Raw genomic sequence first — 27953 nt, 5'->3', positions numbered from 1 at the left:
ACAGCCAGTGTCGAGTAACATCCGAATAATTTGGCAATGAACAGCAGCACACATCCTCCTCCTGTGTTCAGTAATGTGGGTGTTGGCACTGTCCGTCCCGAAACTCTGCCATTGTTACCCTGCCACTTACAGTATTTTAAGGAAGTTGATTCCACTCTCCAGTCAGTAAGTCAGTCAAGATCGATCTCGCCCTCAAGACGTGAACGGTGAAACATTAAGGTAAGTTTTTAACACCTGTTGTGTAAATGCGGGGCTTTAATTTGTCCTCACGTTATTGTAGCATGTTGAATTAGTTGAATTTAAAGTTCCAGAATGACATTTCATCCCTTGCTTCATAGCCTATTTGAAGCGTACGTCGTGTGTGACACACGTATAGTTAGTTAGTGCTACGGCTACGGATGAGTGACAAACTGACAACTGTATGGTATATTTATGGCGAGCTGTTAATTCTTTCTCTGAGGTAACGTTCTACCTACCGGTTTTGTGTGTAGTGTAGGGTATAAGTTTATTATAAAGGCGGTAAACTAAAGACGAATTCATACCTACCAAGACACACGATAACTACACTGTCACAGGTTTTATAGTCTCATGCCAATGTTGCCACATAGGCAGGATATCTATCAGTCAAATGATATCCAAAATAGCCTACTACGCTATTATAATAGCGTAGTATAGTATACTCGATTCAAATATTATTTTCCTTTCTTTTCTATAGTGTCTTTTTTTATTATGATTATCTTTTTCTTATCTGTACAAATTATGACAGAATCCTTATCTGTGACATTATCCAAAACATGCTATTTATAGTAGATTTAAAAAGTCTTACTTTTCTATTGTCTTTTTATTATCTCTAAGTTAAAACGGGTTGTAGGCTACAGTGCAAATCAGCTGGTCAACCTGTCTTATATTTAGTTTAGACCAGTGATTCTCAAACCTTTTCATGTGAAGGACCCCCCCCCCCCCCAAAAAAAAATAAAAATAAAATTAATATGCATCTGCACCATCCGAATTTGTGTTGTTGAAATGTTCTAAAAATATGTGTGGGTCCCCGGAACCCCACTTTGAGAAGCACTGCCCTAAACGGTGTGTCCTTACATGACAAATATCCTTACATGACAAGCAGCCGGGTCAGCATGTGTTATTTTAGACAAACATAAAAGAAACACTGTACATTCTGCTTCTTGCTTGTAATGACTAATTTATTTAATCTTGGGAGACCAGATATTATTCTATTCCAGATGAACTCCATGGAGGCCAATGTTCAGACCAACCATGCCTGCTGCAAGACACCCAAACTGGGGGCAGGATGTGACATCCCTGGCCTGCTGGATGGCATCCCACCTGACACCCTCAGCAAGGTGAGTCCCCCCATGCACTGGTCCTGCCTCTTCCGAACATCATCTTTCTGCTGCCCTGTGGGGTGGTCTGCTGCCCCGTGGGGTGGTCCAAGACTTGCAGAAAAACCAGTCAAAGGTGGTCAACCTATTCTCGGGGCGGGGAACCCCTTTTTGGTGTTTCAAGCATTATGTTATACTTTAGCTATTGGAAAATAGCAGATCTACAAGCTCAGAGTTCTGCGCTACAAGCTTGTATAGGTCTGCTATTTTTGAAAAATCGTGAAAATGTGGCGCAAATCTTTGAATATATATATATATATATATTCTTTCAGCGTGTTTTTAACTCAAATCTTTGAGATTACACATATTTGAGGCGGCCAATTACACATATTTGTGGGGGTCCTATACCTGAAAACGTTTGAGAACCATTCACATAGAAAGATATGTTTTTCAGAAAACTGTCATGATTTAGAAGACATTTGTAGCATTGTCCTCAGGTCTAAAGGTGGTTGATCTAGTCCTAGCTAGAGCTTTATATTGCGTTGCTGTCGGCAGAAACCTCTGCCAAATTTGAACTTTTTGTGTTTTTCGTTCGTAAATGAACGCCCCCCCCCCCCCCCCCCCCCCCCCCAACTTGACCATACTTTTTCATTTGAATGCTGAATAGTAACAGTTTTGGAACATATTAGATTTCCAACCGACAGACGATATCTTTTAACCACATGAACCCTTATGACGTCCCTGTTCTGGAGCCAACATTGGGCCCAAAAATGGCCGATCTACAATCTCACAATGTGGCAAATATATACTTGGTGTAGTATAGAGCGGGGGGAAAGGGGAGGAGGCCAGGTCAAGTCAGACCCACTGGAGGTTCTCCCCCAGACCAATCACTGTATTGGGGGGGTTAAGTGGATCATTTTGTAAGTGAAACTACAGGAATATCTACTTTTTGTATGAAGACGACTCCCAGTGCTGAAGGCTGTGACCAGTCCAGCCAACTGACCATGAAGACAATGGAGCTGGTTTCGTCCGACCCTGAGGTGTGGGGTAGCCTACTCCCAGATGTCCCAGTTCACCACATGACCTGGATCTATTCCAGTTGGACTGGAAATTATATGACAGACCGCTCTCTAATATGTATAATATAACCACTGCATTTCTATGTAAGATATGTTTTGTGGCTTTCGCCTTTATTTTGTATGTTAATTGAACTCAGGGACTCAGTGGACAAATGGAACCAAATAGACCTGTTGTTGTACACTTTTGGAGTTACAGCCACAAGGGTCCAATTGGACCCCCTTGAACCCCCTCAAGGGGTCTATAATAGGCCCCCTCCTTCTGTTCCTCTTCACAACAAAAATCAAGTTATTGTGACGTGTTCACGTGTTGCGACTGTCAGCCCATCTATATATACTCCTAGCTCCATTGCTGCTAAGTTCTGTTCTGAGTTTGACATGCTAGCTAGTGAGTCATTGTTGCCTGCCATTCCTAAGGTGGCCTGCAGGGGTCATCAGTGGTGTCACTGTCAGCTCTGATCATGGTTGTGATTTTATTGTTACACATTTGAGCAAATTCCTCATGTTTAGGCCAGGGGGATCAATAGTGGGAAATCTTATTCTGGAAATGTTGATTTTTTTCCGAGATGATTTTAGAATTTTGTTTTAGATAATAAAAAAAAATATTTTTTCTCAAAGAAATATTTTTGGGCAATTTTCTATACATTTCTTAGGCTATCTTCATTTTGGTATTAGGTGTTGGGATATTTTTCAAAGTCAGACAGATTGGATAAATTCACCTTGAGACATTGGTTTAGGGGTAATAAAAAAAAAGCAAATAGAATAGGTGCCTTTACTTCTATTACGTGTACAACACGGAAATGTTGAATTTTTATTTTGTCAAATAAACCCAGAAAGGATGACATGTCTCTTTAAGAAAAGCCTGCTGCAGTCATGACTGAGGCATGCTGGTCACCCCCCCCCCCCCACCCCCCCTCTCTGCTGAGAACCAGCATGCTGAGACAAGACAAGATACTGTATACTATACTGTACGATAGAGAGAGAGAGGATTAAATTCATTGTGTGTATCCCTACACTGCTTAACCCATTTAGACCTGACTTCTAAATCCTGACAGTTTTCTGAAATACCTATGTTTATGCTCAATATTTCATGTCAAGTACCCCAGAAATTGTAGTGGGCCACCGACCACCATCTGGAAATATGTTGTTCCCCCCCAGAAGCAAAGATTTGAGTTAAAAACTCGGAAAGAATATATATTCAAAGATCTGCGCCGCATTTTCACGATTTTTCACAAATAGCAGATCTACAAGCTCGTAGCGCGGCACCGAGTGCCGCGCTATGAGCTTGTAGATCTGCTATTTTTCAATACCTAAAGTATAACATAATGCTCAAAACACCAAATGGGGTTCCCGTTCAGAATGAGTTAAACCAAATGACCGTGGTAGTCGGTGTACATAGACAAACTGTACATATGAACAGAGCAACTAAACCTTCATTTACATTTCTTTTTTTAATTGCTGCTATTTATCGTGCAGGTTTTACACCACATGGATGCAAAACATTGAAATACTGCTCTGTCAACTTTCAACAGTTATAGAGAGAGAGATACTGTACCTGCTACAGTAGAGATTGTGAAGGAGGAGAGCATGGACAGGCATAGAGACAGTGTAGGGGCGGCGGTGGGGCAGCGGTAGAGTGGCGGGATGGTAACCGCAAGGTTGCCAGTTCGAACCCTGTGGGCTCCCCCCAGAGTTAGTGTCGAAGTGTCCTTGAGCAAAGACTCTGAACCCCCAATTGCTCCTGATGGGCTGGTTGGTGCCTTGCATGGTTTCTGCATGTGTGTGTGTGAATGTAGTGGGTGAATGTAATGCACAGTCTATGTAAAGCGCCTTGGATAAAGGCGCTATATATACATGCACCGTTTATTTACCATTTAGTGAGAGAGATGGAATTCTTTCAGAATTGAGAGAAAATCTTTGTGCACAATAAATTAAAATCACAAAGAGGCTGGTGGATAGAGTCGCGCGGTGAGAGAAGAGGAGAGGAAATGTGTCGGCGAGAAAAGAAATGTATAAGACGGATCGTTGACGGAACAAACAAAGATATACAGACAGACAAGGAGAACCAAGACGAGACGATGTCTGTGGAAAAGAACTGTGTAGATTACACTTTTTTTTATTTATTTTTATCAAAGTTTCTTTATTAATTTTCACATATGAAAATAGCATACAACATTTTTCGAAATCCCCCCCCCCCTCCCCCAGTGTTCCTGCTCTGAAAGAGCCACAACCCTGGTATCTTGTACCATATGAAAAGGCACATACAAATATACATAATAGACATAATGGACATTAATCAAATATTGGACACAAACAAATAATAATAATAATAAAATAAATATATATATATAAAAGTAAAAACAATTACAGTAGGGTCAGTGTAATAAGTTAAGGATTGTTGATGTCATCCGCGTTCATCCTCTCAATGTGTGTCAAAAAAGGTTGCCAAATGGTGTAACATTTTAAAGCACCGGCGTACCCTCTTGTGGAGTAGCGAATCTTCTCCAATGTCAGATGATGTAAAACATCATTAACCCAAGATTTAAAAGTTCGTGGTATTTTCTCCTTCCATTTAAATAGTATTAGCCGCCTAGCCAAAAGAGATGCAAAGGCTATCATATTCTTGTTTTGCCGGCTAAGATGTAGATCTTGGGAAATAACTCCAAACACTGCAATAGTGGCAGAGGGTTCTATGGGCACTTCTAATACATCTGAAAATGTTTTAAATATTGATTGCCAAAATGTACTTAGCTTTGGACAAAACCAAAAAGCATGTGCAAGGGTAGCTTGATCTTGATTGCAACGATCACATATAGGATCCATGGTAGGAACGAACTTAGATAGTTTTACTTTGGACCAGTGGAGGCGATGTGTAACCTTAAACTGAATAATAGTATGCCTTAGACAGATTGAATAGGAGTGTGTCCTATCCAGCGCTTCCTTCCAAACATCATCAGAAATTTGTGTCCCAGAGTCTCCCTCCCATTGATTATTTAATGAGGTAAGTGCTTCCAGGTCAAATGAGTTTAATAAGGAGTATACAAGCCCAATTACCCCTTTAGAGTGTGGATTGAGCTTTAGAATTGAGTCTAAAAGGGAGTCTGGTGGTTGTGATGGGAAATCCGTAATAGATGATGTTACAAAATTACGAAGCGGCAAAAATCGTAAAAAGTGAGAGCGGGGGATATCAAATTTCAACTGTATCTGGTCAAAAGACATTAAAAACGCCTTCGTCGAAAAGATCTCTGATTGAAGTGATGCCTTTTTCAGTCCTAGATTACACATTTTAATCGGATTAATCACAGTTTAATTGATTCATCATGATTAATCGCCTTTCGAACTTTGTCCAAAATATGCCATGTTTTTCTGTGGGAATGGAAAGATAAATGCCAGAACGGCGGATATATACATTTAACATGCGTATGTACCGGTATTTCTTCTTTATAACAAATCCACTGTTACCACACTGGATTTGTTGGATGGTGTTATTAATCCATTTTGGACTGAGGTCGATAAAAAAAAAGGCTTCTAAATCCTACAAAAAATCTGAAAAACCTATGTTTCTATGTCAGCGGTGCTCAAGATTTTTCATGTCAAGGACCCCCAGAATTATCTCTATTGGGCCACGGACCCCCATCTCAAAATATGTATTTCCAAGCACCCCCTAGAATCCAATATTTTAGTTAAAAATGTTCGCTCTGAAATATATATTCAAAGATGTGCTCCACATTTTCACGACTTTTCAAAAATAGCAGACCTACAAGCTCGTAGCGCGCCACTCAGTGGCATGCTATGAGCTTGTAGATCTGCTATTTTTCAATAGCTAAAGTATAACATTACACTTAAAACACCAAAAGGTGATCCCGCCCAAATGCGTTAATATAAGTGACAGTATATATGTGTATACAGGCACATTTCTAAAGTGTCAATTTAAGACCTTTTTCGTACTTATAAAATGAAGGAAATGTGTTTTGCGCGTGACATCATCATACCTGGAATGCCTACTGTGTCAAAAAAACTGCTTTCTGGCCTGCCCTTGACAGCCAAATACATCCAAACAGAAAAGTCCTATCTTGCATTAAACAACGTTAAACGTTAATCTCACTTTGCCACGATCACTTTGCCACTCGATTTGCCACTCACTTTATGCATGCGCATTACCCTCTATAATAAAACCATTACTATGTCAAAAGTAACCAACAAACTATACTTTGTTGGTTGTGAGCTTGTAGTTTATTTTCTATTTCTATTTTCACAATATTCATCTTTTGGGGAAAAAAAATGTAATATCAGATTCTAAAAATGTCTTCTACATCCTGACAGTTTTCTGATCTGCTATTTGTCAATAGCTAAAGCATAACATAATGCTAACTCCAAAAGGGGTTCCCCCATGTCACAGCCTGGGTGGGGGGGGGGGGGGGGGGTCCCCCATGTCACAGCCTGGGTGGGGGGGGGTCCCCCATGTCACAGCCTGGGTGGGGGGGGGGGGTCCCCCATGTCACAGCCTGGGTGGGGGGGGGGGTCCCCCATGTCACAGCCTGGGTGTGGGGGGGGGGGGGGTCCCCCATGTCACAGCCTGGGTGGGGGGGGGGGTCCCCCATGTCACAGTCTGGGTGGGGGGGGTCCCCCATGTCACAGCCTGGGGGGGGTCCCCCATGTCACAGCCTGGGTGGGGGTCCCCCATGTCACAGCCTGGGTGGGGGGTCCCCATGTCACAGCCTGGGTGGGGGGTCCCCCATGTCACAGCCTGGGTGGGGGGTCCCCCATGTCACAGCCTGGGTGGGGGTCCCCCATGTCACAGCCTGGGTGGGGGTCCCCCATGTCACAGCCTGGGTGGGGGGGGTCCCCCATGTCACAGCCTGGGTGGGGGGGGTCCCCCATGTCACAGCCTGGGTGGGGGGGGGGTCCCCCATGTCACAGCCTGAGTGGGGGGTCCCCCATGTCACAGCCTGAGTGGGGGGTCCCCCATGTCACAGCCTGAGTGGGGGGTCCCCCATGTCACAGCCTGGGTGGGGGCTCCCCCATGTCGCGAATTTTGATCACACAGTCAAGATTCTATTCATCCCCCGAGCAGACGGGCTCGCTTTAACAATTAGCTCGCTTTAACATATATTTTATATTCCATTTTGTTGTTAGAAGAAAGTTGTGCCATAATTTGTACCACAATCCTGAAACGAAAGCACCCACGCTTTATACGATGCACTGTTTTGTTTTTACATAGTCAGAATACAGTCTGAACAAACTGGTTATTGCAAAACTGTGCTATGCTGAAACTTGTCTCAAGATTCTTTTAGATTAACCCATTTTGGGCGGGAACCCCTTTTGGTGTTTTAAACATGTTATAGTTTAGCTATTGAAAAATAGCAGATCTACAAGCTCATAGCGCGCCAGTCGGTGGCGTGCTACGAGCTTGTAGGTCGAGCTTGTATGTCTGCTATTTTTTTTTTATCGTTAAAATGTGGAGCAAATCATTGAATATATATTTCAGAGCGAACATTTTTAACGAAGATATTTGCTTCTGGGGGGTCCCTGGAACTGCATATTTTGAGATGGGGGTCCGTGGCCCAATAGAGATCATTCTGGGGGTCCTTGACACGAAAAAGGTTGAGCACCACTGACATAGAAACATAGGTTTTTCAGAAAAATGTTAAATGCTAAAGAGGTTTTATTTGTCACATGCTCATGCAAGTATGTGCAGTGAAATTAGCCTGACCCAGAGCGAGACATTTCTCGTCTAGAGGGGCGGGTCGCGCCTCAGAAATGCGCGCACCCTGATTGGATCTCATCGATCTGTCCGTCACCCCCGGCCCCTCCTCTCCCCCCTAGTGCAGCGCTACGTCACATCATTTAGAGCGACGCCCACCCGGAAGGGTTGACTCCCACTTTTAGACTTGTTCAGCCCACGGCTTTTTCCAGGCTTTCATCTTTCGCGCAGACGAAATGAAAGCCTGGCTATCGAGGCTACAGTGAAATGGCATTGCCTGAGATGCTGGCCAAGTAGATAATAAAAGTTGTAAGTGGAGTATTAAATAGTAATAATAATATAGTATAAAGTGTGTGTAGAGTGTAGACATGTCAAAAGTAACCAACAAACTATACTTTGTTGGTTGTGAGCTTGTAGTTTATTTTCTATTTCTATTTTCACAATATTCATCTTTTGGGGAAAAAAAATGTAATATCAGATTCTAAAAATGTCTTCTACATCCTGACAGTTTTCTGATCTGCTATTTGTCAATAGCTAAAGCATAACATAATGCTAACACCAAAAGGGGTTCCCCCATGTCACAGCCTGGGTGGGGGGGGGGGGGTCCCCCATGTCACAGCCTGGGTGGGGGGGGTGGTCCCCCATGTCACAGCCTGGGTGGGGGGGGGGGGGTCCCCCATGTCACAGCCTGGGTGTGGGGGGGGGGGTCCCCCATGTCACAGCCTGGGTGGGGGGGGGGTCCCCCATGTCACAGCCTGGGTGGGGGGGGGGTCCCCCATGTCACAGTCTGGGTGGGGGGGGTCCCCCATGTCACAGCCTGGGGGGGGGGTCCCCCATGTCACAGCCTGGGTGGGGGTCCCCCATGTCACAGCCTGGGTGGGGGTCCCCCATGTCACAGCCTGGGTGGGGGTCCCCCATGTCACAGCCTGGGTGGGGGGTCCCCATGTCACAGCCTGGGTGGGGGTCCCCCATGTCACAGCCTGGGTGGGGGTCCCCCATGTCACAGCCTGGGTGGGGGGGGGGGGGTCCCCCATGACACAGCCTGGGTGGGGGGGGGGGGGTCCCCCATGTCACAGCCTGGGTGTGGGGGGGGGGGGGTCCCCCATGTCACGCCTGGGTGGGGGGGGGGGTCCCCCATGTCACAGCCTGGGTGGGGGGGGGGGTCCCCCATGTCACAGTCTGGGTGGGGGGGGTCCCCCATGTCACAGCCTGGGGGGGGGTCCCCCATGTCACAGCCTGGGTGGGGGTCCCCCATGTCACAGCCTGGGTGGGGGTCCCCCATGTCACAGCCTGGGTGGGGGTCCCCCATGTCACAGCCTGGGTGGGGGGTCCCCATGTCACAGCCTGGGTGGGGGGTCCCCATGTCACAGCCTGGGTGGGGGTCCCCCATGTCACAGCCTGGGTGGGGGTCCCCCATGTCACAGCCTGGGTGGGGGTCCCCCATGTCACAGCCTGGGTGGGGGTCCCCCATGTCACAGCCTGGTTGGGGGGTCCCCCATGTCACAGCCTGGGTGGGGGGTCCCCCATGTCACAGCCTGGGTGGGGGGTCCCCCATGTCACAGCCTGGGTGGGGGGGGTCCCCCATGTCACAGCCTGGGTGGGGGGGGTCCCCCATGTCACAGCCTGGGTGGGGGGGGGGGTCCCCCATGTCACAGCCTGAGTGGGGGGTCCCCCATGTCACAGCCTGAGTGGGGGGTCCCCCATGTCACAGCCTGAGTGGGGGGTCCCCCATGTCACAGCCTGGGTGGGGGCTCCCCCATGTCGCGAATTTTGATCACACAGTCAAGATTCTATTCATCCCCCGAGCAGACGGGCTCGCTTTAACAATTAGCTCGCTTTAACATATATTTTATATTCCATTTTGTTGTTAGAAGAAAGTTGTGCCATAATTTGTACCACAATCCTGAAACGAAAGCACCCACGCTTTATACGATGCACTGTTTTGTTTTTACATAGTCAGAATACAGTCTGAACAAACTGGTTATTGCAAAACTGTGCTATGCTGAAACTTGTCTCAAGATTCTTTTAGATTAACCCATTTTGGGCGGGAACCCCTTTTGGTGTTTTAAACATGTTATAGTTTAGCTATTGAAAAATAGCAGATCTACAAGCTCATAGCGCGCCAGTCGGTGGCGTGCTACGAGCTTGTAGGTCGAGCTTGTATGTCTGCTATTTTTTTTTTATCGTTAAAATGTGGAGCAAATCATTGAATATATATTTCAGAGCGAACATTTTTAACGAAGATATTTGCTTCTGGGGGGTCCCTGGAACTGCATATTTTGAGATGGGGGTCCGTGGCCCAATAGAGATCATTCTGGGGGTCCTTGACACGAAAAAGGTTGAGCACCACTGACATAGAAACATAGGTTTTTCAGAAAAATGTTAAATGCTAAAGAGGTTTTATTTGTCACATGCTCATGCAAGTATGTGCAGTGAAATGGCATTGCCTGAGATGCTGGCCAAGTAGATAATAAAAGTTGTAAGTGGAGTATTAAATAGTAATAATAATATAGTATAAAGTGTGTGTAGAGTGTAGACATTTTAACCAACAGGATTTATATTTCTGATAAAAATAATCATTCTCATAGGACATGATATGATCCCTTTAATCAGTGGTTCTCAACATTTTCAGGCCGCGGCCCCAGAACATTATCATACATTATCATCATTATTTGAACTGGGGACCCCCCAAAGATAATCATATTTGAAGTGCAAAGCCCCCCAAATATAATCATATTTGAAGTGGGGACCCCCCAAAGTTATCATATTTGAACTGGGGACCCCCCCAAAACAATCCTATTTGAACTGGGGACCCCCCAAAATAATCATTCAAGTGAGGATATTTGAACTGGGGACCCCCCCCCCCCCCCCCCGCACTGATAAGCACTTGGAATTGTACGAGTGAACATTTAGTTTGACTTTTTGACGTTTGACTTTTAGTTCCACAGATATTGTGAAAGTAGCTGATCTGCAAGCTCACAAGGCCTCGCGTAGCTTGTAGATTGGGTATTATCACAATCTTTGTCTCCTTTCTTATATTACTTGACAAGTTGGCCAATGCTTGACCAGTTTTTATAGCATATAGTGTGTTGTTCACCCCCCCCTGAGGGTCCCGAACCACAGGTTGAGAACCACTGCCGTTTGCCGATGCTTTAAAATGTAGTTTTGTTTGGACAAACCCCCTCCCCATTAGGAAACAGGAAAACGGTCCATCTACAGCGCAACATTGTATCTACAGTCTCCAGGGTGCAATACGTGTTGAAATGTCTCAACAGCCAAACAATACCACTTCCTACGGAAGATTTCACAGTCTGGCACACACTCGCCTCATCATGCCTCTTTCAGAACAAGTTGACGTTACCGCCATCTAGTGGCTGACAGGGGTCAGAATCTAATTGCTTGCCCAATGCCCAAAACTGTTGATGAGGGTGGCGGTGCACATGTCACTTTTACTCTGACCACGCACACTTTCCAAGTCACTCTCATTCACACATATCAAACCAATGTGCTCTGTCTGTGGTTAATGGCTGCCACAATGCAATTCCAATGGGAGTCACATGGTTTGACCAAACATTTCGTGTTTGAATTGCCGACTGCTGCCTCATCAAACACAAATTCACCTCTCGTTCACAACAAGAAGACTCGAGACCGTTGTATGTGTTTATTTTAACATACTTCCCCTCTCTTTCTTCATGCCCTTCTCTCTCTCTCCCTCTCTCTCTCTCTCCCTCTCCCTCCCTCTCTCCAGGTGGAGGACTATTTGCAGCCGTTCCGCCTGTCCGAGGAGAAGCTGAAGGAGGTGTCGGTGCGTTTGAGGAGAGAGATGCTGAGGGGTCTGGGTAAACACACGCACAGCCGCGCTGCCGTCAAGATGCTGCCCACCTTCGTGAGAGCCACGCCTGACGGGACAGGTATAGCGTACACCGTACACACGGCACGCAGTGCCGCAAAACGAAAGATGTTCGTCGACTAACCTTTTTTCACTGACGAAAACTAAATGGAAGCTAAATGAAAACTAAGCTATGATGACTAAAACTAAGACTAAATATATTGACAATTTCGTCAACAAATAAAAAGTTGACTAAAATCTTAGGAAGGGACTGGTGGACAAGAGATCCAGTAAAAGTCATTTTACAATTAGTTTCATGCTGCAAATAGCAGATCTACAAGCTCACAACGCGTCGCAGCGTGACGCATTGTGAGCTTGTAGATCTGCTATTTTCAGCAAGTGTAAAATCTGTCATTACGACGGCATCAAGGCCCGCCAAAACACATTTTAGTCAACTAAATCAACTAGATTTAGTCGACTAAAACTAGACTAACACTGAAACATTCCAGGTGACTAAAATGTGACTAAGACTAAATGTAAACTATTCAAGAGACTATGACTCAAACTGACACAAAAACAACACGGGTTCAGTGGTTAGCGCTGATGTCTCTGCAGGGATTGAACGTGTCTCTGTGGAGTTCACATTGTCTTACTCTGTTAATGTGGGTGTACCACCAAGACACATTTTAGGGAGATGCTCATGTTAAAAATATGTTGTGGACCATCCCCTTGTGGGCTATATTATTATATATAGACGACTATCTACAAATGTGATTCCACTGGGGGATTGGACCCAGGACCAATGGGTAAAAACCGGGAAAGCATCCATTTCATTTCAGAGTTTAGCGTTGGCTATTAAAAATAGCAGAACGTGTGAGAACTACTGATTTAGAAGGCCTCAGGTCTTAATGGGTATCTAGTATCTACGTTTTTGCAGACAATCGGATTGGGTGGAAAAACTGTCCTTCTAACAGGTGGTTACTAGGATGTTGATGCGGTGAAATAGATGGTTGCTAAGTTGTAGCAGGTGATTTCTAAGAGGTCAGCATCATTGAAGGACACAGACTACTGAGTCCAATGATGTCATCCACAAGGGTATATGACTACAATTATGAAGTATTTCAATAAAGAACGTCTTTCTTATACCTGTGGTGTGCGGGCTCCATCCAATACCTACTGAAGTTTATTTAGCCCAGCACCCAGCCTGTCGATGTGCATATTCTACGTCTGCTCTACAATTATGACATAATCATAATTATTTGACATAATCAAAATTATTTTTGCCTAATCGTCAGAATATTTTCCATTCTTACAGGTCCACAACTTAAAAAAATTAATAAAAACAAAACAGTGAAAGTAGCCAATCTACAAGCTCACAACGAGTCATATATGTGGCATGTTGTGAGCTTGTATATCTGCCCTTCCATGTGCAATATTTGCTTACAAAGCCTAAAAGGCAAAAAGAAACGTAATTTTGATTCATAAATGAATGGTAACATTAGTATGTTCCCATTTTCAATGCCACATTCTTGTCAGTGTTTTGTCAAGTAAAATGCCATGATTTTGTACATAAGTACAGCACATAGAACTGTACGTAAGTACTCAAGCATTGTAAGTACTTTGGTACTCGCCGCCGCCACTGACAACATAAAACACATACTGTACTGTATACTGCCTACTGCATGTGTATATGTACTCACCGTCACATTGGGAGTGTAGAATACGTCCTTTGAATCCTGTTCATAGACGAAAGCAGATTATATTAGTGAGAACTGAAGAAAAGAATGATTAAAAACAACCTTTTTTCTTTTTACCTACACATAAGGGCATCCCAATGAATTCGGGTTTGCAATCGGAGAAAGGGTGTGCTTGAAGGCAGCCGGAGAGGCCATGCAGGCAACCCATGCAGGCTACAAACAGGTTCTGTGGTGTAGTGGTTATATCACGTCATCAGAAGGTCTTGGGTTCAATCCCCAGTAGAACCTGTCTGTTACTGTGTGATGGTAACAATATCCGCATTTGCCAACCAAAATGTGGTCAGGGTTTCCTCCTGTTTAATGCAGGGGCCCACCTGAAGTCCCAGCTCTGACCACTAGGTCTCACGGTTTCAATGTTGGCCAGCCATTCTGGGGGCTTGGGGCTTTACGCCTTTCCATCTGTTTTGTGTTGCACCGTTTTATACAACCCTCACACAGACCCTCACATATTATCCACACGCTGCAGACATGACTGACTGATTGATAACTCCCTCACACTTCATATCACAAAAAAACATCGCATGGATGCACCTGGGACGTATCCTCAGTGATGTATCCTGAGGTCAACGGGGTTTCGGGTCTCGCAACATCATACCCCTCACTCAGGCGACCCAGCCGGGAGTGATCAAGTCCCGACTTACGTCCCAGTAGCTACCCTCAATCAGTCCCATTAGGGAAAAACCAGGGGCACACAATCCGTTGGAACTACTCCAGAACTACTCTGCCAGGGCTTGGAGGTACACTTCTGGCACATGGAGGGACTAGGCTCTGTGGGTTGTCTCCTGTCCGGGCCCCTCCTACGTCTCACCAGGTCCACTCCTGCTCTCACCAAAGCGAGGACCTGTGCGTTGCACCAGAGTCCCAGCACCAGACACTTCATTCAGGAGTGGTGGGCAATGGTTCCGCAGGGTCATACACCTTTATCTTTGTTGTTGTATAGAGATCTTTGCCTCATTTTCAATTTACTGTGTTATGTGTGGACTTATTTTGCCACTGCATCACGTGACATGTTTTTTTTTCAAATGTTTTTTTGTGGCTTTCGCCTTTATTTTATATAAAAGAAATATGGAGGGACAGACAGTAGGCTGACAGGAAATGGGGAGAGAGATGGGGGGGGGGGGGTGCCTGGACCGCTGAGCCATGGCCCAGGCGACACAGTGCATTTCTTGGGGAGATATAATCCCCCCCCCCCCCTTCCCCCTCATTTGATCATCAATCATCCCCATGGTTAACCTGACGCTGCCAGATCCAAGAAGCTTGCTACACAAATTTGTTTCACAGCTTATTGGGATCTGGGATCACGGAAGCAAATTTGATGACGGGGCTGTTCCTTTTTTTCAAGATACTTGGTAGATGATTGGATGGGACCGTCTGTCTATCACCGTGTGGGCGTGCAAACACAACCAATCATATTGACGTGTCTATATAGCTTCACGTCCGGTTTCGCACATATCCCGCCCTTAGCTCACGCTGATTTGTCCGGTACGGAACGGATTTTTGTCAGCTCAACTGCCTGGGAGATCCCAGATGATTGCTGTGTTGGGAAACATGGTTACCCAATACCGCCCTCATCTGGCAGCGTCAGGTTACCCCATGGTCTGCTCCAACCTGGAAGTGTGTTTCACAGTGTTGTTCTTGGCAGAAATTTTCAAATCTTGTTTTAGTCATTAGTCTTCTGAATAGTTTTCATTTGGTTTAGTCATATTTTAGTCACCTGGAATGCTAGTCTAGTTTTAGTCGACTAAATATCATACGATTTTAGTCTACTAAATCTACAGTTGATTTTACACACTACATAGCCGATCTACAAGCTCACAACACGTCGTGAGCTTGTAGATCTGCTATTTTCAGCATGCAACCAAGTGTAAAATGACTTGTACTGGATCTCTTGTCCACTAGTCCCTTCCTAACATTGTAGTCTAGTATTTATTTGTTGACGAAATTGACAGTATATTTAGTTTTATTTAGTTTTTATGTAGTTTCTATCAGTGAAAAAAGGTAGTCGACGAAATCGACACTGGTTGAACCTCCATATGGACCATAACCTGTTATTTATCATGTAATATTGATTGATTGACTGTTTCCAGAGAAAGGAGACTTCCTGGCGTTGGACCTGGGTGGAACTAACTTCAGGGTGCTTCACGTGCGCGTGGTGGAGGACCTTCAGAGAGTGGTGAAGATGGACAGCAAGATATGTGCCATCCCACAGGAGATCATGCTGGGGCCCGGAGAACAGGTGTGTGTGTGTGTGTGTGTGTGTGTGTGTGTGTGTGTGTGTGTGTGTGTGTGTGTGTGTGTGTGTGTGTGTGTGTGTGTGTGTGTGTGTGTGTGTGTGTGTGTGTGTGTGTGTGTGTGTGTGTGTGTGTGTGTGTGTGTGTGTGTGTGTGTGTGTGTGTGATTTACAGACTATGAAATTCACATGAATATATCTACAGTATATATAATCATATCTGTGTGTGTGTGTGTGTGTGCGTGCAGCTGTTTGATCACATAGCATCTTGTCTGGCGGAGTTTCTGGAGTCCCTGGAACTGAAGGCACAAACTCTTCCTCTTGGATTCACCTTCTCTTTCCCCTGTGAACAGAAGGACATCGACAAGGTCTGTCTCTCTCTCTCTCTCTCTCTCTCTCTCTGTCTGTCTCCACACACTCACATATTCTCACGCAAATATATTGTTGCTGTCGTCGGGCAGAAACCTCTTCTCCATATTCTAACTTTTTGTGATTTTTGGTAAATGATTCCATCCCACCACACTACAGCATCACACCACACTACAGCATCACACAAAAGCATCAACAGTGGCAGATCTGATTCCATCACACCACACTACAGCATCACACCACACTACAGCATCACACCACACTACAGCATCACACCACACTACAGCATCACACCACACTACAGCATCACACCACACTACAGCATCACACTACAGCATCACACCACACTACAGCATCACACTACAGCATCACACCACACTACAGCATCACACTACAGCATCACACTACAGCATCACACCACACTACAGCATCACACCACACTACAGCATCACACCACACTACAGCATCACACCACACTACAGCATCACACTACAGCATCACACCACACTACAGCATCACACTACAGCATCACACCACACTACAGCATCACACCACACTACAGCATCACACCACACTACAGCATCACACCACACTACAGCATCACACCACACTACAGCATCACACCACACTACAGCATCACACAAAAGCATCAACAGTGGCAGATCTGCAAGCCATCCGTGCTTGTCGATCTGCTACTTTTGCTATTATTGAATTTGAATCCTGAAATGTAACAGTTTTGGACCCGGTCTCCAGCCGACGGAGACGAAAACAAATCATATCCTATCATCATATCGTATTATGTTATATTCAATAAACGGGGAATGCATGTGTTTAATGCCATATTTACCGTGCCACTGACTGCCACATTCTCGTGCAAAAGTAGCGAAAATATCTTTTCGAGCGGCGCTAGTCACACCAACGCATGGCTTTGTGTGTCTGTGACGTCATGTGGCAGCCAGGTCTATGGATTTTTTTACGGGAATTATTTATCCCGTAGGCCTATAAACGTTATAGGCCAAGTCAATGGCAAAATACATTTGCTATGACGTATATGAGGGTGCCACATGACCGTGATGTCATTTGGCAGGCCAGTCTATTGTCTTTTTTTTTCTTTTTTTTACAGAACTTTTTATTCTCCCGTGACTTCATCATCATACACGTCGTCGTAAAAGGCCACTTCACACGTGTGATTTTATAAGATTATAAAATCCTTCGGGCGTTTGGCACCATCCTATATACCTGGAAGCCCTTTTGGTGTTAGCACTATGTTATGCTTTAGCTATTAAAAATTAGCAGATCTACAAGCTCATAGCGCGCCACCGAGTGGCGCGCTACGAGCTTGTAGGTCTGCTATTTTTGAAAAATCGACTGACTGACTGACATTTTTAGAATCTGATCTCAGGTCAGAATGGGTTGATTCAACGTCTTTTTGTAAACTCACATGTACCCTCTGTCCTCTCTCTCCACTCCACAGAGCGTCCTGATTCGCTGGACCAAAGGTTTCAACTGTTCAGGCGTGGAGGGAGAGGACGTGGTCAGACTGCTCCGCGAGGCCATCCTCAGGAGAGGAGTGAGTTTATTAGGCTCGGCTCAGGTTATTCCTACTGACGGAGTGAGTTATGTGGAATGAACTGGGTTAAGCTGCAAGACCTGCAACGCGGAGTCTACAAATGCCTTCTGAAGCCTTCTTTTTGTGCCAAGGAAACAGATGCTTTGTTTTAGTTTTTTTATCAAATGGGACAATTATGGCCAATGTCTGTGGCCTAATTCATATCAAACTGGGGGTGTCCTTGACATTTAAAAGGTTGAGAACCGGTCTGGTGCATTGGTAATTGTTTGAAAGTATTTATCATTGATTTGATTTTAATTACAGTCTCTGCTAACTTGTAGCACTCCGTTTAAACTTTACACTCAAAGGACCACATTTCAATCAATCAATCAATCAATCAAATGCTAATAATAGTCATGTCAGATTATTAGTAGCCTATATGACAATATTTGACTGAATGTCACATTGTAATGCAGAGCAGCAGGGCTTCTCAAATGGGGATACGAGGACCCCTAGGGGTGCGTGGAGGTAGTACTGTCTAAACATGATAAAACATTGGCAGAGAGTGGGTGTTGGGAAGGAAGGAATAAAAAAAGAGACAACATATTTACACATCCAGCCTAACGTGTTAGTCCCGTTTTTAGAGGGGTTTTTTTACCTGCTGTAACATGAATACCGGTAGCCTAAATTGGGACACGCAAATAAACTTGGCCTTGACCCTAACATTATGTATGAAGCTGTATATATACTATCCATGCTATATATACATTAGTGCATCCCTACTGTCCATGCTATACAGACATTAGTGCATCCCTACTGTCCATGCTATACAGACATTAGTGCATCCCTACTGTCCATGCTATACAGACATTAGTGCATCCCTACTGTCCATGCTATACAGACATTAGTGCATCCCTACTGTCCATGCTATACAGACATTAGTGCATCCCTACTGTCCATGCTATACAGACATTAGTGCATCCCTACTGTCCATGCTATACAGACATTAGTGCATCCCTACTGTCCATGCTATACAGACATTAGTGCATCCCTACTGTCCATGCTATACAGACATTAGTGCATCCCTACTGGGGGCGCGACAACGCAAGCGTAAAAAAAAAAGAAGCTAAACAGAATCCAGGTCTGGTGAGTCGCGGGCGTGTGCACGAAACGAGCTTGTGCGCAACAAATTCACGGGAACCACGCTCACGTAAATATATGCTTGCGCTGTCGCACCGCGACTGCTCCACAGTGCTCCGCGCAAAAACGCAGGTCTCGTTGAAAATTAACTAGCCGCGTTATATATCGCTTCACGTTTGAAAGGCCCTTTAAAATTAACTCCTCCACTATTACTGGTATAATCCACGGTTAGGTCCATGAGAAACGCAACAGTCCAAGTCTCTCTCTGATTGTCTCTCTCTCTCTCTCTCTCTCTCTCTCTCTCTCTCTCAGGACTATGACATCGGTAACATTGCCATGGTGAACGACACGGTGGGAACCATGATGAGCTGTGGTTACCGAGACCAGAGCTGTGAGATAGGAATGATCATCGGTGAGATTCATACATTTATATATAGTATTACTACTAGACCAGATTCATACATTTATATATAGTATTACTACTAGACCAGATTCATACATTTATATATAGTATTACTACTAGACCAGATTCATACATTTATATATAGTATTACTACTAGACCAGATTCATACATTTATATATAGTATACTACTAGACCAGATTCATACATTTGTATATAGTATTACTACTAGACCAGATTCATACATTTATATATAGTATACTACTAGACCAGATTCATACATTTATATATAGTATACTACTAGACCAGATTCATACATTTATATATAGTATACTACTAGACCAGATTCATACATTTATATATAGTATACTACTAGACCAGATTCATACATTTATATATAGTATACTACTAGCCCATTTAGACCTGACATCAGATTCTACAAATCATGACAGTTTTCTGAAAAACCTCATGTTTCTATACTTCATGTGCTCAATACCCAAAGATTATATGTAATCGATTGGCCACCGACCCCAATCAAAAAATATGTTGTTTCAGAAGCAAAGATTTTAGTTAAAAAACGTGGCCGCGCTATGAGCTTGTATAGATCTGCTATTTTTCCAATAGCTAAAGTATAAAATAATGCTTATAACACCAAAAGGGGTTCCCGTCCCAAAAGGTAGGATCACAAAGGCTGTGCAGGTATAGATCACTTGACATTTCATTTAATTTAAATTAAAGAAAAGAAAAATATTTTTTTGAATCTGCCACTTGAATTCAGGTGTGTTGCTGTGCACAAACATCTGTAGCATTACAAATGAAATACAAAAAAAAATAAACCCTACCTATTCCATTTCTCCCCCCTCTTCATTTCCCATTCCAAAGTCTTATATGTCAAAGCCCTCTCAGGTAGGCCTACATACAATTTACAATTTAGGCATTTAGCAGACGCTCTTTATCCAGAGCGACTTACATTAAGCAAGAACAGCGGATAAAAAAGCATGGTAATACATCAAATACATGCAAAGTAGTTATCATGAATCATACATAAGCTAACAGTGGAAAATGTATATAATGAAACTATGCACTATAAACTACAGTATACAGTGCTATGTTTACATAAAAGGCTATACGTCTACATAAACTGCACTCTAAGTCTGCATAAAAATGCAATCTAAGATACATAAGTTGAGCCATACGCCTGTAGGAGGTCGAGGCTAGGTCAAGTACTACGGCAAACATATCTACCTACATATCTTAAACTATTTCCAGCAATGGTATAATGATTTCTTCGGTGGGTATATAGATCTTGTTGAGCTGGTTATTTTGAAAGTAGCTCTCAAGTCAAAAAAGTGTGAGCACCCCTGTACTAGAACAACAGCCATGATTGTTAAAGTACATCCCCGGGCCACCTTTTTTGACCCACTAGCATTTCGATGGATCGACCAACCACCCTCCCCATAACACAAGACAGTCGTTTCTATTGTATTAACAAGACCATTGGCTCAGATCTATTCAGGTTGGAAGATGCAGATATAACTAAAGTCATCGTAAAAAGAACCAGTTCTGGAACCAACGTTATTTTTGGTGGAAAAGGGGACTCTTTGGTCACATAAGGGTCGATTTGGTTCTTAACTATCAATTTGGCTGGGGACCCATGGACCACTGCTTAACACCCATTTAGACCTGAGGACGATTCTACAAATTCCTTCTAAATCCTGACAGTTTTCTGAAAAACCCTATGTTTCTATGTCAGTGGTTCTCAAACATTTTCATGTCAAGGACCCCCAAAGATATATGTAATTGGCCGCCGACCCCTCATCTGAAAATATGTCGTTCCAGGGACCCCTCAGAAGCAAAGATTTGAGTTAAAGAATATGCATTCAAAGATTTGCGCCACATTTCCAAGATCTTTCAGAAATAGCAGACCTACAAGCTCGTAGCGCGGCACTCGGTGCCGCGCTATGAGCTTGTAGCTCTGCTATTTTTCAATAGCTAAAGTATAACGTAATGCTTAAAACACCAAAAGGGGTTCCCGTTCAGAATGGGTTAACACCACTCTCTCTCTCTCTCTCTCTCTCTGTCTCTATGTCTCTCTCTCTCTCTCAGGCACAGGGACCAACGCGTGCTACATGGAGGAGATGAGGAACGTGAAGCGCGTGGAGGGCGAGGACGGCAGGATGTGCATCAACACGGAGTGGGGGGGCTTCGGGGACAACGGCTGCCTGGAGGACATCCAGACGGAGTACGACGTCGCCGTGGACCGGGACTCCCTGAACCCCGGGGTTCACACGTACGTCACTTGTAGATCAGCTATGTTCGGGGCGCAACCCAGCATTCTTTAGCTAGTGGAGATGCGATGTGTATATATATATATACGACATGGACATGGAACGCAAAATACTGCGTTCAAGTTCAGGAGACTTTGGGGGGAAAAAAATCTTTCACCGTATTAAATGCTGCATTCGTGGTCTGGAAAGGGCATTTGTTTTACAGACGGGTATTGATGTCTATGTGTGCACTTCCCTGCCCCACACGTCTCAATATTTGCCATTGACAATGAAAGGAGAAATTTGGTCAAATGTCCGCCATATATGACGTGAATTTGTGGCAACACAAACATTAAATGCCATTGACAATGAAGGTGTAGACGAATGTGTAGACGAGCAAATCGGCAATCGCATACATTCAGATGAGATGCGCTATGATGATGTATAATGATAAGAGCGCCCCTCACTTCACACAGGTGTGATTTTTTTTTATCCACATTTATTTTAGATTTGAGCTGAAAAGCATTATTTTGGCTATTCAAAAATAGCATGTATTTTTAGCACTGTAGCCAACCATAAGGGACATGCTGAAGGTGAAAACAACAAGGTCACCCAAATCTTTCCAACTTATGGTAATTAAATAATGTTGTCTAATGGGTGCAGCTTGACTGGTTGGACCAGTTAGAGAGAGAGAGAGAGAGAGAGAGAGAGAGAGAGATAATTCATGGCTTCAGCTGCCTGACTCAGTGACATAAGATTTATCTATATTGATAACCATGACATGATGATTGTCTACTACTGCATCAGAGGGACTGACTTCCTGCTCATTCTGTTCCCATCATGGTGTCCATGATCTGCTAAAGACGTCATAGATCCACTGTTTACTTACTTACTTTATATAATTCTCTGTATGTGTAATACACTCTAGAATGTGTGTGTAATGCATGGCTGTGTGTTGGCATAATGTTCTCCGCGCCTGTGGCTCAGACGGATCTATCCTCACCCACCACCCCAAAGTTTGGAAGGAGACTTTTAAATTACAACACGGACATGAAATTAAAATGATTTGTCTTTCTGTCTGTCTGTCTAGGTTTGAAAAGATGATCAGTGGGATGTATCTGGGAGAGGTCGTCCGATTGGTTCTGGTGAAGCTCGGGGAGGAGGGACTTCTGTTTGACGGGCAGGTGTCGGAGCCACTGAGGACGCAGGGTGAATTCCAGACCAAGTTTATCTCGGACATAGAGGAGTGGGTCTTTCATTCATTCATTCACTCATTCGTCCGCTTGTTCATTCATTCACTCATTCATTCATTCATTCACACTGTGTGTGTGCGTGTGCGCGCGTGCGAGTGTGCGCACGCGTATGGTCAAAAACTATTTTCAGTGTTCGACTTAGATTTAGGTGGCGTTTGACTTCAAATAGAGGTTAGGTACACAGGGGTTCGGCTTGGAGCTACGTCTGAATTCTGCTTAGTTGCGCGCCTCTGTTTTTCTGTTTTCTTTCTCATAATAATGTCTCTTGGTCTCACTGTCTCTCTCTGGCCCAAAACTATGGAACAACAGCCTTCCCACTTCCAGTCAGATCTGCCCCCTCCCTCCTTTAAATCTAGACTAAAACACACCTCTTCTCCCCTAGCATTTGAACACATTCAGACTGTGTTTCATTTCATTGCAGCCATGTGACGTGTCTCATGTTTTTGTATGTTTATTGGTGTTTTCTCATGTTTCTTACATTTTCTGTGTTAACTGTTCTTTACTGTCTTTTACTTATTATGCTGTTTTACCTCAATGTACAGCACTTGTTGTTGACACATTCTGGACGGGAACCCCCTTTTGGTGTTTTAAGCATTATGTTATAATTTAGCTGTTGAAAAATAGCAGATCTACAAGCTTGTGGTGCCGTGCTACGAGCTTGTGGATCTGCTATTTGTTTTTTAATCGTGGAAATGCGCCGCAAATCTTTGGATATATATTCTTTCAGAGCGAACGTTTTTGCTTCTGGGGGGGTCCCTGGAACTACATTTTCAGATGGGGATCCACGGCCAAATACATATAATTCTGGGGGTCCTTGACATGAAAAAGGTTGAGAACCACTGACATAGAAACATAGGTTTTTCAGAAAAATGCGCGCATCAAACCAGGAAGTTATGCGGGAACGCCAGTGCTGAGTGCCAAAAAACTACTTTCTGGCCTTGACAGCCAAAACATCCAAACAGAAAAGTCCAATATGATTGCATTAAACTATGTTAAACGACGTTAAACTCACTTTGCCACTCGATTTGCCACTCACTTTATGCATGTGCATAAATACCTTCTATCGTCCTCAGGTCTAAATGTGTTTAAATGTGCTTTAGAAATAAACGTGACTCTCTCGCTGTCTGTCTGTCTCTCTCTCTCTCTCTCTCTCTCTCTCTCTCTCTCTCAGGGAGGAGGGGGGCCTGGAGAGCGCCCGGGACGTCCTGGCGGCGTTGGGCCTGCAGGGGGCAGGGCCCGTGGACTGCCGCCTGGTCCGGTTGGTCTGCGACACGGTGTCCACGCGCTCCGCCTACCTCTGCGGCGCCGCCCTCGCCACCGTGGCTGAGCGCATCCGCAGGAACCGCGGCGGCGCGGAGCGCCTGAGGACGGTGGTGGGCGTGGACGGGACCGTGTTCAGGAAACACCCAAAGTCAGTATGCCTTCTGATTGGTCCCTGACTGACTATCCTCCATGCTGTCAGCCTTCTGATTGGTCCCTGACTGACTAACCAGCATGCTGTCAGCCTTCTGATTGGTCCCTGACTGACTAACCAGCATGCTGTCAGCCTTCTGATTGGTCCCTGACTGACTAACCAGCAGGCTCGTTCTGCCTTGTTCCGCCCCCTGGTTCCACCTTGTTTATGTTGAATTTGCTGAAACATCATTTTTGGAGAAAACAAACATGATATGCCCTGCAGTCACCGTGCTGCACCCGTGATGTTCCTTTTTACCGACACCAAGTTTAAAATAAGAATTGAACGCACAGAATATCAATATGAGGCAACTGAAAAACATGTTATTTCAATGGTAGTGGATGGAATCTCTCTCTCTCTCTCTCTCTCTCTCTCTCTCTCTCTCTCTCTCTCTCTCTCTCTCTCTCTCTCTCTCTGGGAACTGGTCTATCAAGCTTCAAGAAGAATGAAGATGTTCTGTTGTTTCATCTCTTGTAGTCGCTGTCGGACAGAAACCTCTTATCTCAATATTTCTCTGTTTTTTTTTTTTGTGAATTAATGCCCTACTTCATCAATCATACAAGAGCGTTGCGCAAAAGTAGCAAAAATAGCCGATCCAAGCTCCTCATCTTCAACAATCAATTGTCTGCTATTTTCGAAAAGCTTTTTAAATGTGAAAGTGCACTTTCACGTTAGTGAATTTGAATGTCTGTGGGTTTTATAAATATTTAACTAATTTAATCAATATTAATAACTCCATTGGATCCAGTGGAACTGTAAATGGAAATGTTATTGTCAATAATGACAATAACAAAGAGATCATGTAGAATTACTGCGGTAGTAACAAAACATTATACATTGATTATTTATTACACATGTTGAGGCGCATGGGTCTATACTTCTAAATTATATATTGTTGCTGTCAGGCAAAAACATTATCTCCATATTTTATTTTCTCGTGAATTAGCTTGTCAATCTGCTACTTTTGCTATTTTTTAATTTGAACCCTGAAAAATAACAATTTTGGGACATAATAATATGACGATATGAGGTTTCGACCCGACAGAGAAGGTATGTGTGCACTCACTGCACTGCATTGTGTGTGTGTGTGTGTGTGTGTGTGTGTGTGTGTGTGTGTGTGTGTGTGTGTGTGTGTGTGTGTGTGTGTGTGTGTGTGTGTGTGTGTGCGTGCGCGTGCGCGTACATGTAGGTGCAGTGCACAGATATGTACATAGGTGCACATACTGTATGTCTGTGTGTGTGCACTGCAGTTCTAATATGCAAAGTGCTCCGTTGCCTGTCAGCAGTTGGCAGTCATGCAGGGATTCTCCAGTGCTCTCCGTCTCCTGCCGTGTTTTGCAGGGTTTGACGAAAGCTGCACTCGGTCCATTCCTTCATGTTGTCCATCCAGGATTTTCTTCTTCCCTCTCCCCCTCCCCCCATGTGACGTGACCATAACCACGCCGGTTCACGGTGTTTTGCTGTCGAGAGTAGTAGAGAGGTTGCCTGTGTTTGTGTGTGTTTAACCCATTTTGACATGATCAGATTCAAAAAATGTTTGAAAATGACAGTTTTCTGAAAAAGCTATGTTTCTATGTCAGTCGTTCTTCGATTTTTCAAAAATAGCAGACCTACAAGCTCGTAGCGCGCCACTCGTAGCTTGTAGATCTGCTATTTTTCAATAGCTAAAGCATAACATAATGCTAACACCAAAAGGGGTTCCCGCCCCCAAAATGGGTTAAATATTATTAGTAGGTGTGTGTGTGTGCGTGTGTGTGTGTGTGAGGGAGGGGTGCTGTGCATACATGTGCAGCGCGCGCGTGTGTGTATGGTAGTCAGACAGACAGGCAGACAGACAGGTAAACAGGCCTACAGCAGTCATATGATTCATAACCTGATTGCCTGCATGCATGCATGCATGCATGGGGGAGTGATCAGCTTTTCCGCAGCGCGCTGCCCTTGGATCTTGTCATTCAAAAGCAATGCTTGCCTGAGGGGAAGTATACTGTGGCTGGCTGCTGCATAGCCTGTACTGCTGCCCTAGGTCGTCTGCTCTGCCTGGCTGGCATCAAGCCCAGAGTAGCTGGTCCATTCTGACTAGTTGGTATACATGTATACAATGACACAGCACCGTGAAATCAAGGTCGAAGCCGCATCAATTTCGTCGGGACTAAAACTAAGACGAGAAATGTCCGACTACCTTTTTTTTTCACTGACAAAATGGAAACTAAATAAAAACTAGGCTATGATGACTAAAACTAAGACTAAATGTACTGACAATTTAGATGGTTAGATAGGGGACTAGTGGACAAGAGATCCAGTATAAGTAATTTTATAATATTGGTTGCATGCTGAAAATAGCTGATCTACAAGCTCACTCTCCGGCCGATAGGTGTGAACGGTTTTGCCGACGCTAATGGGGGACGATTTAAAACAAAGGCGACATTTGCATGCACAAGGGCTGTCTTTTGTTGTTTTTCGACCACCCTCTCTTCAAAAATTAGACTGGGCAAGCTCTAAACTGACTGGGCCATGGCCCGCGTGGCCCAATGGACCCTAGGCCGGTTCCCCCCACTTTGAGAACCATAGATAGAACTCCCCTAACTCAGGTCAGGAGTTACTGGACCGTTCTGTCTACAATATAACACAACATGAAATTGTCTCTGTCAGGCGGACAGTACCACACACCCAACACTGTTACTTTTCAGGATTCAAATGAAGAACATGGCAAAAGTAGCAGATCTCACAAGCTCGAAACACGGCGCTAAAAGCTTGTAGATCTGCTACTTTTTTATGCTTTGTATCTTGTGTGATTAAGTAGTAGAGCCGTTCATTTAAAGGGATAGTTCAGATTTTTTTAACTTAAGCTGTATGAAATACTTGCCATTAATATAGTTGTTGCAACTGTATTAATTGATTGCCAGAGTCCAAAACCAGAGCAGAACTCCCACCACGGGAATCGGGCAATCAATTAATACAGTTGCAACCACTATATTAATGGCAAGTATTTCATACAACTTAAGTTAAAAAAATCTGAACTATCCCTTTAAGTCAGAATATGGAGGTCGAAGGCCCTCCTTCACTGTTATCATCGTGTGTACAGGTACATAATGGTAAAAAGCTGCTTCTAAAACGGTTAGTCCCAATACTTCATTCTGATTGGCTTGTTACCGTTGTAAATCTCACGATAATCCTCACCTTCAATCACTTTATATATCATTCCCAGCTGATCCCAGCTTTAGCTGAACTGGGGGAAGGGGGAGCACTTGATTGCCTTTACACGCCCTGGGTAGGAGACCCTCCGCTACGCAGCGTGTCTCACTACGCCTCTCAGCCATTATAAAATACCCAGTATAACCTGATAACCTCTTGTGTCTCATTGCTTTATTTTGTCCTTAATTCCCCTGCAGTTTCAGCGAACGGCTGAAGTCGGCGGTGCGAGTGCTGGCGCCCCGCTGCGACGTCGGCTTCCTGGTGTCGGAGGACGGCAGCGGGAAGGGAGCCGCCATGGTGGCGGCGGTGGCGCAGCGCCTCGGCCTCATGTCCCGCCTCCTGGAGGACAGCGAGGGAGAGGACGACGAGGAGGAGGACTACGATGAAGACTCATGA

At 44.4% G+C, this 27953-nt stretch overlaps 1 protein-coding gene across 1 annotated transcript; it reads left to right on the top strand.

Annotated features, from left to right (window-relative positions):
- Window positions 1-27953, top strand: LOC310854621 (hexokinase-4-like; the record flags this gene model as incomplete). The annotated part of the gene is made up of 11 exons (XM_083759296.1): window positions 1-219; window positions 1222-1358; window positions 11866-12028; window positions 15791-15939; window positions 16182-16301; window positions 17777-17872; window positions 19304-19403; window positions 21499-21682; window positions 22750-22905; window positions 24084-24323; window positions 27755-27953. Exons 2-11 carry the CDS (start codon window positions 1239-1241, stop codon window positions 27951-27953), a joined length of 1527 nt encoding a protein of 508 aa, XP_083615422.1. The 5' UTR covers window positions 1-219; window positions 1222-1238.

The sequence above is a fragment of the Protomyctophum parallelum genome (genome assembly GCF_964188405.1).
Source record: "Protomyctophum parallelum genome assembly, chromosome: 1".
In the NCBI taxonomy this organism is placed as follows: domain Eukaryota; kingdom Metazoa; phylum Chordata; class Actinopteri; order Myctophiformes; family Myctophidae; genus Protomyctophum; species Protomyctophum parallelum.
Note: the sequence above shows the minus strand (reverse complement) of the source record. Positions and strands in the feature narration are given on the sequence as shown.